This window comes from Eschscholzia californica, unplaced genomic scaffold (assembly GCF_041429995.1).
Source record: "Eschscholzia californica isolate CP2 unplaced genomic scaffold, dmEscCali1.0.p SCAF_2, whole genome shotgun sequence".
NCBI lineage: Eukaryota > Viridiplantae > Streptophyta > Magnoliopsida > Ranunculales > Papaveraceae > Eschscholzia > Eschscholzia californica.
The window spans coordinates 43,656,121-43,670,747 of record NW_028238309.1 but is presented as its reverse complement, the minus strand read 5'-3'; the positions used below and the strand labels follow the sequence as shown (position 1 = coordinate 43,670,747).

At 36.3% G+C, this 14,627-nt stretch overlaps 3 protein-coding genes and 1 long non-coding RNA gene across 4 annotated transcripts; 2 read left to right on the top strand and 2 right to left on the bottom strand.

Annotated features, from left to right (window-relative positions):
- The first annotated feature begins 387 nt into the window (after nucleotides 1-387).
- On the top strand, nucleotides 388-2,193 carry LOC147558162 (uncharacterized). The gene is made up of 8 exons (XM_086664545.1): nucleotides 388-578; nucleotides 700-849; nucleotides 944-1,192; nucleotides 1,284-1,349; nucleotides 1,423-1,488; nucleotides 1,561-1,668; nucleotides 1,760-2,039; nucleotides 2,130-2,193. Exons 3-7 carry the CDS (start codon nucleotides 1,148-1,150, stop codon nucleotides 1,892-1,894), a joined length of 420 nt encoding a protein of 139 aa, XP_086520671.1. The 5' UTR covers nucleotides 388-578; nucleotides 700-849; nucleotides 944-1,147; the 3' UTR covers nucleotides 1,895-2,039; nucleotides 2,130-2,193.
- A 699-nt stretch (nucleotides 2,194-2,892) lies between these two features.
- LOC147558161 (uncharacterized) lies at nucleotides 2,893-4,371 on the top strand. The gene is made up of 3 exons (XR_015235448.1): nucleotides 2,893-3,102; nucleotides 3,200-3,342; nucleotides 4,046-4,371. It is a non-coding gene; the product is annotated as an uncharacterized LOC147558161 (long non-coding RNA).
- A 1,594-nt stretch (nucleotides 4,372-5,965) lies between these two features.
- Nucleotides 5,966-9,955, bottom strand: LOC147558160 (uncharacterized). Its single transcript, XM_086664542.1, has 2 exons — nucleotides 9,808-9,955; nucleotides 5,966-8,832 (listed from the first exon to the last, which is right to left on the bottom strand). The coding sequence occupies exon 2, from the start codon at nucleotides 8,381-8,383 to the stop codon at nucleotides 6,173-6,175; it is 2,211 nt and encodes a 736-aa protein (XP_086520668.1). The 5' UTR covers nucleotides 8,384-8,832; nucleotides 9,808-9,955; the 3' UTR covers nucleotides 5,966-6,172.
- A 717-nt stretch (nucleotides 9,956-10,672) lies between these two features.
- LOC147558159 (subtilisin-like protease SBT4.4) lies at nucleotides 10,673-14,352 on the bottom strand. The gene is made up of 10 exons (XM_086664541.1): nucleotides 13,796-14,352; nucleotides 13,619-13,713; nucleotides 13,373-13,464; nucleotides 13,039-13,285; nucleotides 12,443-12,941; nucleotides 12,260-12,354; nucleotides 11,964-12,179; nucleotides 11,758-11,869; nucleotides 11,427-11,640; nucleotides 10,673-11,340 (listed from the first exon to the last, which is right to left on the bottom strand). The coding sequence occupies exons 1-10, from the start codon at nucleotides 13,907-13,909 to the stop codon at nucleotides 10,787-10,789; spliced, it is 2,238 nt and encodes a 745-aa protein (XP_086520667.1). The 5' UTR covers nucleotides 13,910-14,352; the 3' UTR covers nucleotides 10,673-10,786.
- Nucleotides 14,353-14,627: the final 275 nt, after the last annotated feature.

The following is a 14,627-nucleotide window of genomic DNA, read 5'->3' as shown; positions in this document are numbered from 1 at the left end:
CATCTTTTAGATGTAAATGACCTTAAGTTTTGTTATGTACTTGTGCATAACATGTTGCTGCGTGAAACTAAATCATCGGATATGGATGATGGTTCGATGAAGTTTTTTGTGGGTAAGAAGGAATTGAAGTTTTCAGTTTTGACTTCTCTGAGATTATGGGGTTGAAATATGAGAAAGTAGATGAAAAAGACACGCTTGTAGAAGACATGGAGGAAGATCTTGACGAGGTATCATTGAGAGAGAAATACTTTTCAGAAGAGTCAAGCATCAACAAGGAAGTCTTAAAGAGATGTATTGAAGACTGTGAAGTTGATGTAGATAAGGTTAAGCTTTGTTTATTGTTGTGTCTAGACTATTTTTTGTTAGGTAAAGATGCTCATAGGACGAGTGTGGATACAGAACATATAGAGTTGGTGGATAATATAGAGAAATTCAATAAATTTCCATGGGGTCCTAAGGTTTTCCAACGCACTTTATCTTGCCTGAAGAAGGCATTGCCTCGTGCAATGGAATCAAAGAAAGAGAAGAAGGAAAATGGAATAACTTATTATTTGAGTGGCTGCCCATTTGGATTTCAGGTAATGTTATTTGATTTTATTTTCTAACTTTTATTAGTTTTACACAATGAGTTCAAATCAAATAACTTTTTAAAATTAAAGAATAACTTTGTGAAACTGTCTTTGTTGTAATTGATTGCAGGTTTGGGCATACGAATGCCTACCCACAGTTGCAGAAGAATGCGCAAACCGAAAAACTGGAGGGAATGGCGATCCTCCCATCGTTAAGTGGAATTCCAAATGCAAACCTGCCACTTTTGAATCATTAAGGAAAAAATTTGTAGATCCAAATGTAAGATGTTTGTCTCAAATCCTCTTATAATTCACGTATTCTTTGTAACCCTATAATTACTTATACTAACATGTTCATCTTCCAATGATTTTAGGTGGAAGTGACACCTTATAGTAGAGAAGGTGGAGAAGATAGAGAAGAGACTTCAGAGTTAGAGAGGCCACGAAGCGAAACCGAGCTACTTAAGAAAGAGATTTTTGACCTTAGAGAAGATCTTCGTCGACGTGACGAGATAATAAAAAATTGGGAATAAAAAAAAATATGTGTTTGTGGTGGATTACAGAGATCTAAAGAAGATATGGAAGAGAAATCACAGAAGCTTATGTCCGAAATGGATAGAAAGGTACTTAATTAGTAGTAGTTTCCTTTTTTGTTTGAACTATATTTAGATTACATCATACAAGGTATTTATACAATAAAATTGCTTACCGTAGGATGATGTAGAAGACACCAATGCAGAGGAGAACCTCTCAGAGTTCCATGACCGTTTGTCTCTGGAGGTAACGTTATTTGGTAGTGTAGTTGCATAACTATTTCATTATATTGAGGAGTTTGCATATCGGTTTATTGCAGGAGACTCTAGGCGATAATGATGTAGATGATCGCCTTGATCAAATGGAAAATGAATGTTTTACAAAGGTAATATATATGCGTGTATTAGTATTTGTAATCATTTGAACAAAGAAGGTATTTAGTGAACAAAATTTGTAGGGTGCGACAGATGTGGTGGGAGATGATGTTGATGGAGTGAAGAAATTTCCTTTGTCTGAGATGAGAGAAGGTCAATCCGGCCCCCAATTGCAAGAAGATTTGATGGAGGTAATAAAATTTATGCAACTCTAAAAGTTTATGTTTTGAGACTATTATAATTGGTTTTTTTATTCCTCTACCTAATTTATTTATATTTTAGGATACGACCGAAGGGTCATTAGACACGATATATAGCGTGTTTAGTGAGGTGTTTAAGGTACATGAAGATGCAAATGGTGTTAACGATGCTCGAGTGAAGGAAGTAGACGATTTATTAAAAAGTATCCGTCTGTAGTCCTAAGACCTCCCAGAGATAGCATTCAAACCAATAAATCACCTTACGTAGGGATGAAAAGGAAAAAATGTAACGTTCGTGAAACATTTGACGTCAACGATACTATTAGATTTATGTCATGGGTAAATGCATGGAAGAAGCACCAGTAAGTACCTATTTTAGAATTTACTATAATATGTATTTTCTCTTCATAATTATAACAGCTATATATTTGACTCATGAGTACCTTTGACAGAACAAACCTACTTATAAATGTTGGCATTGCAACCGTAGAAGGTAAATGGTTTAAAGAGCTATGGATGGAGAACCATTGGTTGACATGCGAGGTATAGGACTATTGGAGTTATGTTTTTGTTTATATTTATACAATTTGTAGTCTAATTTAATGAAAGAGTGAAAGACTTGATTATCACTATCATTCATATGTTGCAGCAAATCGATGTTGGGTTGCATTACTACCGTACAAGAAGAAACTGTGACCCTTCAAGATTCGGGTTGGATTGGACAACGACCGACTGCTTCTTTTCAGTAAGTTTGTGATTATTATGTATTACGAAGTGTTTGTATCTTGTGTGTCATCTTTTATAACCCTTTGTTTCATTCCTTTTGTCAATCTCTTGTATCCTAGATTTCAGTCTCGTTAGGGACTAAGTGTTAATGCTTAGAACTTTTTTATTTAGTTTAGCAGTATTGCTGGTAACTTTATAGTTCTTTGTGTGCCCCTTTCGTGTTTTGGTTATCTTCATTGCTACTCTTAGTAGTTTGGTTATAAACATGATCTAATATTCATGACTAATATTGTGTTTTCTCCTCTTTTTGTCGAAGCAACTACTACAAACTCGTCACGAGAAACCCCGTTTTCGGAAAGATCCATTGTCGGGCGAAGAAGACAGATGTTTGAAATATTTGAATGGAGAACTTCCACTAGCAAGCAAATCATGGAAGATGCTGAACCAAATATATTTCCCGGTTAATTGTAAAGGTGTTCATTGGGTCCTAGGTGTTGTTCACCTTAAAGAAAGAAAGATCGTAATGTACGACTCAAATCGTGGAGAGGGACGACGGCAGACCAGGGGTATGAGTTTTTTAAAGTCTATGTTGCCATTTTTAATGAAAATGTTGGAGGACAACGAAGAAGAAAGGAAAACCGTGAAGAAGAATCCATGGGCAGTCGAACACGCTGATTTTGTCCCGCAACAAAAAAACACGTAATGTTTATCTCACAAATTGATATTATTATAAATTATATTAGGCCACTTAACAACTGTATTATTACTAATTAGGAATGTCATATTTGTACCACAGGGATGACTGCGGACTTTATTTACTCAAGATACTCGATTGTCTAACATCTGGAGAACCATTAGCTGATTGGTCATTGAATGATATAACCGAATATCGACGCAACCTATGCTTAAAGTTGTTTAATTACCACAGTCTTAGATGAGGTACGAGTTGGAATCTTAGTGTCTTAGCATATTACTTCATATATTACTGAAACTAGGTACATTATCATGAAAAAAATGAATTACTAAAACTAGGTACATAACCATGATAATCATGCATCTCTTTTTGTCGTAACTCACTGCTCGATGTTGGTTAAATTTTTTTGTCGAATCCCGAGCTCCTTGATGAATGTTGTATAGTTTGTGTTGCTTATATGTGTAGTTTCAGGAGTGAAGGAGTTTGAGCCCTAATTTGGTGCACTAATCCTCTACATGACCTTCTTGAGATTTAAGCAAGTTCCCCTGTTGACCGAGTTGTGTAGTGGACTACGACTCCTAGTATTGAACTAATAAATCTCCTGTGCGATAAACAGAAGAGAAACTCGATAACTTTGTCTCTATAAATTCCCTTGCTTCGGACCTGCTGGATCTTTTTGAATTTCACCTATTATACTTATAGCTCAAAGTCCTAAGAGTTGGGATTGGCCGATCCACCTGAATGATACGTGGATGAGCTACATTTTGGAGTGGCTTGAGTCGATTCCAACAAAGGCCAAGTTGCTTTTTATGTTTAAATCGTTGAAGTTTAATTTGAAGTATTAGAGTTTGTAGCATCTCTCTCTCTCTGCATATATAATGTGAAATCTCTTAGGTTGAAGTATTTCATTATTTTGTGTGTCTGAATCATGTGGTGTTTTTTTTTCAGGAGCATGGGATGGTAAAGAAAGGGGAAGAGGTTGCTCTAGTGCAGAGAGGGAAGCAACCAATTTGGCGGTTCCAGTCTACTCACAATATCCAGGTCAGGCAAGTGTAATTCTGCTACACCAAAGAGTAACTACAACTGATCGGACTTCGCCTACCCTTTGGCATATGTTTTCTGCCATTTTCGTTCGATGGGGGTTTTCGCTAGAAGATTCCCTTCTCTCATGAATAGAGAGGTCTTTTGTCTCCTTGTCAGCTTCATCACATATTGTTGATATTTTTCTTTGATTTTGGCAAATATGCTATCGATGACTAAAAAAGTCTATTACTAGACAGTTGGCCTTTTTGTTTGAATTTCGTTTCTTGTGCTTTTTGTGGACAAGTCTTTTGTTGTGGACAAGTCTGTATTTCGGTTCTTGTCTTTTATATGTTATGAATCATATATTCCAATTAGTTTTTCTTCCTGCATTCAAATATTTCATGAATCGTTTAAGTAAGTCTAGACTCTGTCTACACAAATGTAGACTCTGTCTAGACTCTGTCTAGACTCAGTCTAGACTAATGGAGACTATGTTTAGACATGTCCACTTTGTACCGATGTTGCCTATTACGTTAAAACAAACCAAATTACATTTATTATACTTCATAACTATTACATTACTTACTAACAGAACTCTTAAAGCGCTTGAATAGTATTATTGCAATACTAATTGCAAACTTCATAATGCACTAAAATAGTTGTCGAACATGTGAGGTTGGGTCTGCACTCAATACAGCTGGACATATTGTACTGTCGTGTGAATCACCGTCCCAAGCAGGACATGGTTTATGTTGAGCTTCCTGTGTGATACAAAAGATAATCGAAATGCACATTTTAGAATGTTGTAAACTAAACTAGTAACTGGTAACAAAACATAGACATATACTTACTTCTCTGTAACGTTCTCTAGCGTCAGAAACCCACTCAAACCTATTGCAATTTTTGTTCTTACAGAGAAGGAAATAACCTATCCCATTATTATTAGCATCAGTAGCATACATCAACGACATATAACTGAAACAACCCATTTCACAATAGCAAAAGTTCCAACCACATTCGTTAACGGAATGGTCTAAACTCTTACATATTTGACAATGAGTAGTAATGGACATGGTAACTAGTCTAAGATTTTGTGGTAACTATCTTGTGTCAACAAAGAGGGAGTTGTTGTGGTATATATAGAAGAGAATATATTCTCTTGTCACAATCTAAATCATTTAATTTTTTTTGTGTACAATTAGAATATTTTTTTTTAAAGAAAATATAACTTTTATGAAACCTAAAAGTTGTACTCAAACCTATTTTTGGTGTCTTTGAGAATTTCGCGTTTCTTCATGACAGCATCATGTTTTGCCAATGCATCTTCGGTCCATTCGAACTGGTTGCATTTGAAACACCTAACGAATTTCCGACCACGACTACCACGATCCTCTGATGAGTGAACACGCATCCAACCTCCGCAGTTAGGCTTTGTGCATGGATAACCATCCCATGGACAATCTTTTATGTCGTGGTTATCCTCGTCGCAGTAGTAACAAGTCTTTGGAATAATTTGTTTAACACTCGTTGTTTTTGACTCGTGTATGGCATGATCAAGCCACTTGAATGTTTCACACCAACTAAATTGACATGCTAAATATCTTCTTCCAGGACACGGATGCCCTTCGAATACATGTAACTTTTGAATGCCGATACATGTACTAACAGAACACCAACTAAATTGATTGCAGGAGTCTAGACTCAGACTGCAGGAGTCTAGACTCAGACTGCAGGAGTCTAGACTCAGACTGCAGGAGTCTAGACTCAGACTGTGATTCACGTTTTTTCGTGGAGTCTTTTCGTATACAAATTTTAACTAGTCAAAGTATATAATAATTGCAAATCAAAAATACAAATTCATTCATCATGTATCGAAAAATCGTGGCATACATCAAAATTGTACTACAATCACTCCAAAATATTTAACCAAAGTTCCTTTAAGTGTTGAACCTGCATATTTTTGTTCAAATAACTCGTGTTATACACCTACAAATACACAACTAAGGTAGTAAAAAACTTAATAAGCAAAGATATTTTGTTTTTACAATTGCATCAAAGAGGAAGGGTCTGACAAAAAGATGGAACTGCTTCATTCGAACGGCAAGTCTTCCGATTATGTCCCAATTGATGACATCGACTGCATGCCTTCCTTTGTCTTGGTAAAGACTCCCCGCGCGATTCTCTTCTTGCTATCTTTGGTCTACCTCCTCGACGTCTGGTAGTTGGAGGTCTAATAAATGAATCATCACGAAGGTCTGGACATGACCAACCCGATTGAGATGTGACGGGGAACACAGATTCGGCATAAGCTTTGCGCACTGTTTCAAGATAGTAATATTTGTTGCAATAGTCGTAAATGTGTAAGTCCTCGCGTTTAATAACCGCGATAGCATGTATACATGGTAGTTGCTCTAGATCAAACACCCTACAACTGCAAGTTTTATTAAGTATGTCAACTGTTTCACTTGTACGATCATAGTTTACCTGGAACTCGGTTGAACTGATTGGTATAACGAAATATGGGGCTGCCTGTTCCATCCGTGAAGTTACCTTGTCTGCTGCCCATTGGGTTAGAATTGTTTCCCTCGTACTAGATTGTTGCCGACATTCAAAAAACCATTGTTGTATGGTTGCTCTAATGTATTCAACGACATGTGTGATAGGAAGTTCCCTTGCTTCACGCATCAAACCATTAAAACTTTCAGCTATGTTTGATGTCATGATATCATACCGCCTCTTACTCCCATAAGCACGAGCCCATCTCTCAACTCCAACATCACGCAAATAACGACCAACGTTTGGAAAAGCAAGATCCAACTCAAGGAATATCCGTTCAAACTCTGAAAGTTTGTAACTCTTGCTTGCTCTAAAAAATAACGAAAGGAAATCATCTTTTTTAAACTTTGCCTTCAAATTATTACTAAGGTGGTAAATGCATGTACCGTGCATTGCATTAGGAAATACAGTTCGAACTCCTTTCAAAATACTCCTATGTCGATCTGAAACAATGACTAAGTCGTTAACATCGCCAATAACTCGACGTATATGAGATAGAAACCAAGGCCAAGACTCATCATTTTCCGAATCACCAATGCCGAATGCAATTGGGTATATGTTATTGTTTCCATCAAGACCAGTAGCAACAAATAGAGTACCAAGATACTTAGCTTTCAAAAAGGTCCCATCAATCACAATAACTGGTCGAATGCATTCCTTAAACCCACGTATGCAACAACCAAGTGCCATAAAATAAAATTTGAAGTGATTTGAGTTACCTTTTTCAATGTGGCATATGGTATCTGGATTACTCCGACACAACTCATTTGAGTAGTTACTCAATACAGCATACGCTTCATCAGGAGACCCCCTCACCAAATCAATCGCACGTTCTTTTGACCTCCAAGCAACATCGTAACTAATAGTGATGCCAATATCATTTTGTATGTCCTGGATTATGTCATGCAGTTTGTGTTTTCGTTTCACTCCTACAAACTTGTGCCTTATTAACTCTCCAATAACTCTAGAAGTAGCTTGTCTATGCACACGGTGGAGGTTGCCAATCTTGCTGCAAGTATGAGTGTCGTCAAACTTAGACACCCTAAAGAAATTAGATTCGCCGATTTTAATTGCTCGTAAACTCCACCTGCAACCTTCAACTGCACAAGCTATTGACCATAAACAGTTTGTTGATTTCTTTACTCGAAACTCGAATTTTTCACTGAGAGCCCATAAACTCATCTTATCTTTTAATGAACTCTTGCATTTAAATACCTCATACACTTTCACACCCAAGTCTTTCTTTCCTGAACCTGACCCTTCGTCTTCATCTTCATAGATGTTACACATAGATTCAAAACTACTCGGAAGTGGTGGTAGATCATGTAAAGGAGGAACAATTATAGGCACATCAACATCTTCCGTACCTAAGTCTTCTAAAGGCTCCTTACCTTTAACTTTTTCCTGCTCGCAACCACTTCTACCAAATGGATTTTCACTAAGTACTTCAACATCATCAGATGATCCACCCCCTACATCAAAATTAACTTCATCAGAATATTCCCAAATCTCAGAACAACTCAAATCAAACAAATAGTCTTCTTGTTCTCTAGAACAAATGTCTGGTTTTAACTCTTCTGCGAGTTCTTCCTTTACACCCGAAGAACTCAAATCTACCACATAATCTTCTTCATCGAGAGAATAATGGTCATGTCTAAAATCTCCGGGTTCTTCTTCTCCACCTACCTCAACACTTTTTCTGATCATAGGTTCTTCTGTAACTGTTCTGTTGGTGAGGTGGTCGGATAGTTAGTGAATGGAATGTTCAAATCTATCGAGCACACTTGTTCTCTTTGAGGAACTTCCTCTGGTATTAGGTATTCCTTTTCTACGTTTTTAGAGTGTGAACCACCTTCCATAGTAACATACAATGGAATACACTTAGGGAAATTACCTTTGACAAGTGTAAACCTGAATTTCCATAGGTGAAGGACTCTGAATCGTCCCCGGAACCATAAAACTCAATTTTGGCAAACTTGTCGTGCTATCTTCACATACTATTTCTTTAACAACTTCACGAAATTCTCTAAGTGTAGTCCCGCCTGATACAACTATTCCGGCTTGTTTACCACCAATATACTTTATTTCGTTATTCACATTTTCTAATTTACTACCATGAAATAACCAAATGCTCACGGATTCCATTACGAATTACCCTACAAAACAAAGATAAGTTCATTATGTATACGTACTAAAATTAATACCAACTTCTAAAATACATACAAACATGACATGAATTTAACATGTAAATTGAAAACACATAAGATGAATTCGATATGATTGCACTTTTTCTTTTTAACCCATACTTCATATAATATCATAAGTAATATTATACATTTTTCAGTTTATCTTCTTAATTAGATTAACATAATAAATACAAACTTTTTCTCTTCATTGGACCAACACTTTAGGCACTCATGTTTCTCATTCATTCATTCTACTCTACCTTGGGTTAGCATTTCAACTTAACTATCCTTCTTCTTCTCTAACTTTTCTTCCTTTTCACTATCTAACTGAACTGAATTCCCTTCCTTGATGACGTTTCTATCTTCTCAAATGATTAAGTCACAAAATTAGCCAATAAATCCCAAATCAATATTAAACATGCTTAAATTTCTAATATGTACATTAATATACACCTCTATAAACACATAAATATTCATTCCCAAGATATATTTTTATCACAACATAAATATACACAATCATGTTAATTAGGAACTCAGGATCTAATTACTAGTATACAAAAGAAAGACCTAGTATTTCTTTATCAATTAAACCAACTATCATGGAAGCTAGATTGATAAGAAACCATTACAAGTAACAAAACAATAACAGCTGCAACAATCTGGGAGGAAATTTGTGGAGAGACAGTTTTATCTTCACTATGGCATTTTGACAAACAGTAGATGTGCTATATTCATTATGTGGGTAAGAACCCTATTTAGACTCCATCAAACCCTAATTGAAGTAGTTTGAAGATAAAACTTAAATAATGCCACTGATATAATACTAATAAAATCATGGATTTCATGAAATGAGATCTATGATCAAACAGGAGATGTGTCTTATGCTCCATTAAACCCTATAGTTGAACCGAAAAAAAAAACATCCAGAGAGAGAGATAGCCATACCTGCATCAAAATATTAGTGTGTGTGAGAGATAGTGATCGATCCAAAGAAACGGCGCGAGAATGAGAAGTAAACGAAGAAGTTTATGGGAGAATTTTCGTTCTACTAGAGAGAGAGAGTTTTACTCGGGCTGATATCCTTGTTCTTTTCGGTTGTCTAGATTATCTAGGCATCCTTTTATAACGAGGGCAAATACGGAAGTTTAAGGCTAGAATAAGGTCATTTGACCAATACTTCTAAATGAGGGTCATTTTAACAAATTTGACCCAGTCAAAGGTCAATCCACCTAAATTCCCATTTTTATATCATCAAGCTGGATTGTTGGTTCATTGTCACCCTTTTCAATGATCAGTATTCTACATATGATGGGATTTGGCCATTTGGAATTGGGGTTGGTAAATTTTAGGTCATTCTAAACAAATGATTTCAGACGTCGGCCGCTGTAAATTCCACGAGTGTGATTTGAGGACATAAGAAAATGTACAAGATTAAAAACTAATCAAACAATGGGGAATAGTCCATCTTAGTTTGACTGGTACCAGTGAAAACTACTTGCACTATCATTGTTTCTATGAAGAACCAATCCTTTATACAGGTATAACAAACCCAATCCTTTGGATGCCTTACCAAGACAAGTTGATATGTCGTCTCATCTCTGCGACATAATTTTGCTTAGAAGTATGGTATATTTCTCTAAAATGTAGGCCTTACAATTCAAGGAACTTTGAAATTCCCGCAGAGAGTTGGGTGAAAACTCTAATCTACCGAAGAGCTGAAGTCAACATCGACAATATTAATCTACCGAATAGGACAAAGTAATGATACTAAACTCATTTCAACAAGGCAGATATTTGCCAACACTAATGAGATCGTAATTAAAAGCGTTTTATTCATAATATATAAAAAATTGTACTGTAGATTTTTCAACAGAAATCATCTACGACAAGCTTCTGCCACGCTGAGCAGGGGTAGTCTAATTTGCTAATTGCTTGATGGTGAAGAAATAAACTGTGAATAGATGACAATAGGACTTCTCACACTGTGAACCCCATCGGACAATTCCAGTACCGAGGAGGAGGTAACATTTGTGCCTAACTCTTTTCCAACGACAGTCACAGTAAAAGACTTTTTCTCGTTCAAGGAGTTGAATGACAAAACACTAGGATTCACTGTCACCTTAACCCTCTCATCCGAATATCTGATCGTTGCATTATATGTTGAACTAGCTAAACCAACATTAGTTACAGTCCTCGTAAATTTCAAGTTGATCGGCTCAGTTGCTTCAACATGAGCACCCAATGAGGGATAGTTGAGATCTCTTGCTGTTCCTGTGGCACCAGTACTTTCCGGACAAGTACTGTTTGTTATGAGTTTAACTTTGGCTCTGTCATAGCCAAGATCACATAGCATTTTAACATAGTCTTCGGGAAGTGTTTCGTAAACAAGACCAGGATTAACAGCCTTCACAGGATCAATGTGACCAGCACCATAAGCAAATTCACCTTCTTCATTGTTGGTACTATTCATTGGCCAAGCTAAAATCAAACAATAGTGAGTACATTTAGACTTTAATTACCCTAATCATAAGCAAAAAGGAAGGAGTTTAATTGATTATACATACCAGTAGTCATTAGAGCAGATTTAATGGCAGAAGGAGACCATTCAGGGTGAAAAGTTTTGACATAAGCTGCTACTCCAGTTGCATGAGGACACGACATTGATGTCCCAGATAATATACTGTACTTTACAGATCTTTTATCTCCTTCAACATTCGATGGATTCGCCAAAGGTGAGAACCCAGCCAAAATGTCAACACCAGGGGCAGTTATATCTGGCTGTTGTGAGATTAGTTTAATGGTTAAACAAAAGAAAACAGACACAAAGATACTTTATATATATATATGTGTGTGTGTGTGTGTGTGTGTGGGGTCTAGAGAATATGAAATACTTACTTTGATAATATCAGGTAGGACGACATTCGGCCCACGAGAAGAGAAAGAAACAACTACAGGAGCTTTAGAATCTTTTATAGACTCACTTTTCAAAATAGTTCCTACAGCGTTTCTGCAATTCGTATAGAAGAAGAAATAACACAGTAAGATGGCCTTCATTTGTATTAAGCATTCATAATCACTTTTTCAAACTCGAATGGACTTACTTGTTGGATTGAATATAAGACCGAACATCTTCACCACTTCGGTTGCCTAAAAGAGTAGCGGGAAGAGGATAAACGAAAGAAAAATCGCGTCCCTTAGAAATCATGATGGTTCCTAAAGCTTCGCTGCTGAAAGCTTCTTGACCTTTGCTTTCCTGGTCACATACAACAATCTTCCCCTTCACTAAATTTCTATCTAAACAGCCGACTTCACAACTCCTGGATTCTCAGTAATATTTAAAATTAATATAAAATTCTGATTTATTAATAAAACCAAATTCTTCAGTAAAAAAATTTACCGAACATCTGTGGCACCACACGTGCTCGAAGCTTCTCCCCCATATACAAGTGAAAATTTAGTTCCGTTCAAGGTGAAGGAATTAACCGCAGTACCCTAACCACCATAGACGAGCAATCAAATTAAACATCCTTTATAAACCTAATATTTTGAATAGAATTAACTAAACAAAATTGAGGCTCACCACGACTGTCTTCCCATTTCCTAGCACAACCTTGTCGATTATCCGTCGATCTGTACTACTTGCTGCTACACTTAGCAACCAAGGTGCAGCACTGCTTGAAGTTTGTGGTAGTGGACCACTATTACCAGCTGCTTGTGAAGTGAGAATGCCACTTTTCACGGCATGGAAAGAACCAATGGCCATTGGGTCCACGTCAAAGTCACTCGCGCTAGATGACCCTAACGAAGCTGAAATAATGTCGACACCGTCGGCAATTGCATCATCGAACCCACTTAAGATGTCGGCGGTTGCGCAACCTGCTTGGGAACAGATCTTGTAAACAGCAATTCTTGCCGAGGGTACTGCACCTCTTGCATTTCCCTTGGCCAACTCAAAGAAGCTTGCATCTTTTACTACAGCACCTGCTGCAGTTGATGCAGTATGTGTACCATGTCCTTCTAAGTCCCTTGCAGATGGATCCAAGGCCAATTTGTCATAATATCTTGCACCAATGAGCTTGCTGAAAGTTAATTTAACACACAATCAGTGTCTCACAATCTTATTAAAAGTAGCTAGCAATCAAAGAACAATAGTCATATGGGTGTAAAGATAATTACTTGTTGCAGGTGAAATTTTGACCACCTTCACAAACACCCTTCCATTTCTTAGGCGGGGGACCAAATCCATCATCGTTGAAACTCTCCAACTCTGGCCATATTCCAGTATCTAGTATACCTACAATTGTGTCGCTTTCAACAGTGGGAACTCGTTTCACTTTCTCAGAGAAACCCATAAAATCCCATGATCTTGTTGTGTGAAGTTGAAGCATTCGGTTTGGAAAAACAGACACAATGCCTTCCTTGCCTATAAACACAAATATTTACTATTACTAACGAAAAATGAAATTTAATCTTCTTCTCTAGTTACATATTAGGTTAATTAGGAGGTTACCCTTAAGTTTCTGAACTTCTCGTTCTGTGAGCTTCGCTGCGAATCCATTGAAACTCCTTTTATAACTTCGGACAATAGCATCCTCCACCAAGCTATATTATTATTAGTAGCGAAAAAACAATCATATGAATCCCACTATTATATTATTTTTCTGATAGAAAGTCTCGTATGGACAAAAAATAGAAGTCTCATAATATAACTGACAGAAAAGACCATCTATTATATCTAGCCTTAACTAATACGTACCTTCCCTCGAGAACTTCTTCAAGAATATTATTGTGGTGAGATGCTGGAGAGTACTCGCTAGTAGCTGGAAGCTCACCCATGTACACAATATATACCTTCAAACAAAATAGCGATTATATAAATAAAAAATATAAAATAGAGTGGTTTAAGTTTGAGAGACATAGAGAATGAGAAAACCTTTCTTTCATCATCAGTAACAGCAGCATCACAAACAAGGGTTATAGACACAACTAAAAAAGTAATGAAAATCTTAGAGAAGAAAAGAGATGGGCTTAAACTGTTAGACCCCATTCTTGATTCTATTATGAAAATGACAATGGGGTATTTCTCTTTATATACAACTTAGAAAGATTTATTTTCTGACATTCCTAAAAGAAATTGAAGTAGTGATTCTGTTAGAGATTTAATCAAGGAATGTATTTATACAATTTATTTTTTCCGATGATAATATTCTTAAACGGGATCATTTTCATGAACAAAATATATTCTTTCGTGATTTGTTTTACTTTTTAACCCTAATAAGCTAGTTCTAACTTTGATCTTCAAGATATTGTACCATGAGAAAAAAATCCTGTTAATATGGATTCTTTTGTTATATTATTTGGCTGAGAAGGAGAATTCTTTCACTTTTTAGTTTCTATTAAAAGGAACAAGGATTAAAAAACCGATAAGAATGTCTTTCAAGGAGCCGTGGAAATGAACATATAATAAGGTATTTAAGTTCATTTGTTTACAAGATTGCCATCAAATCATAAAAACAGTGAATCTTTCAAACTATTGATTCTCGGTGTACCCAATTCAAAACCAATTAACGGGTTTTACTGAGCATTTAATTATATGAGCATCTCAAATGCAACACTCAAACTCTAAGTTTTAGAGTGTCACATTAAAAAGAGACCATTTAGAGATCCACTTTTCACACTTGATACATAAGATTTTTAAAGTTTTTCTTCAGTCTTGCATTGGAGATGTATGTAGTCTAGTATCTTTTACATGGTTAATTTGCTTT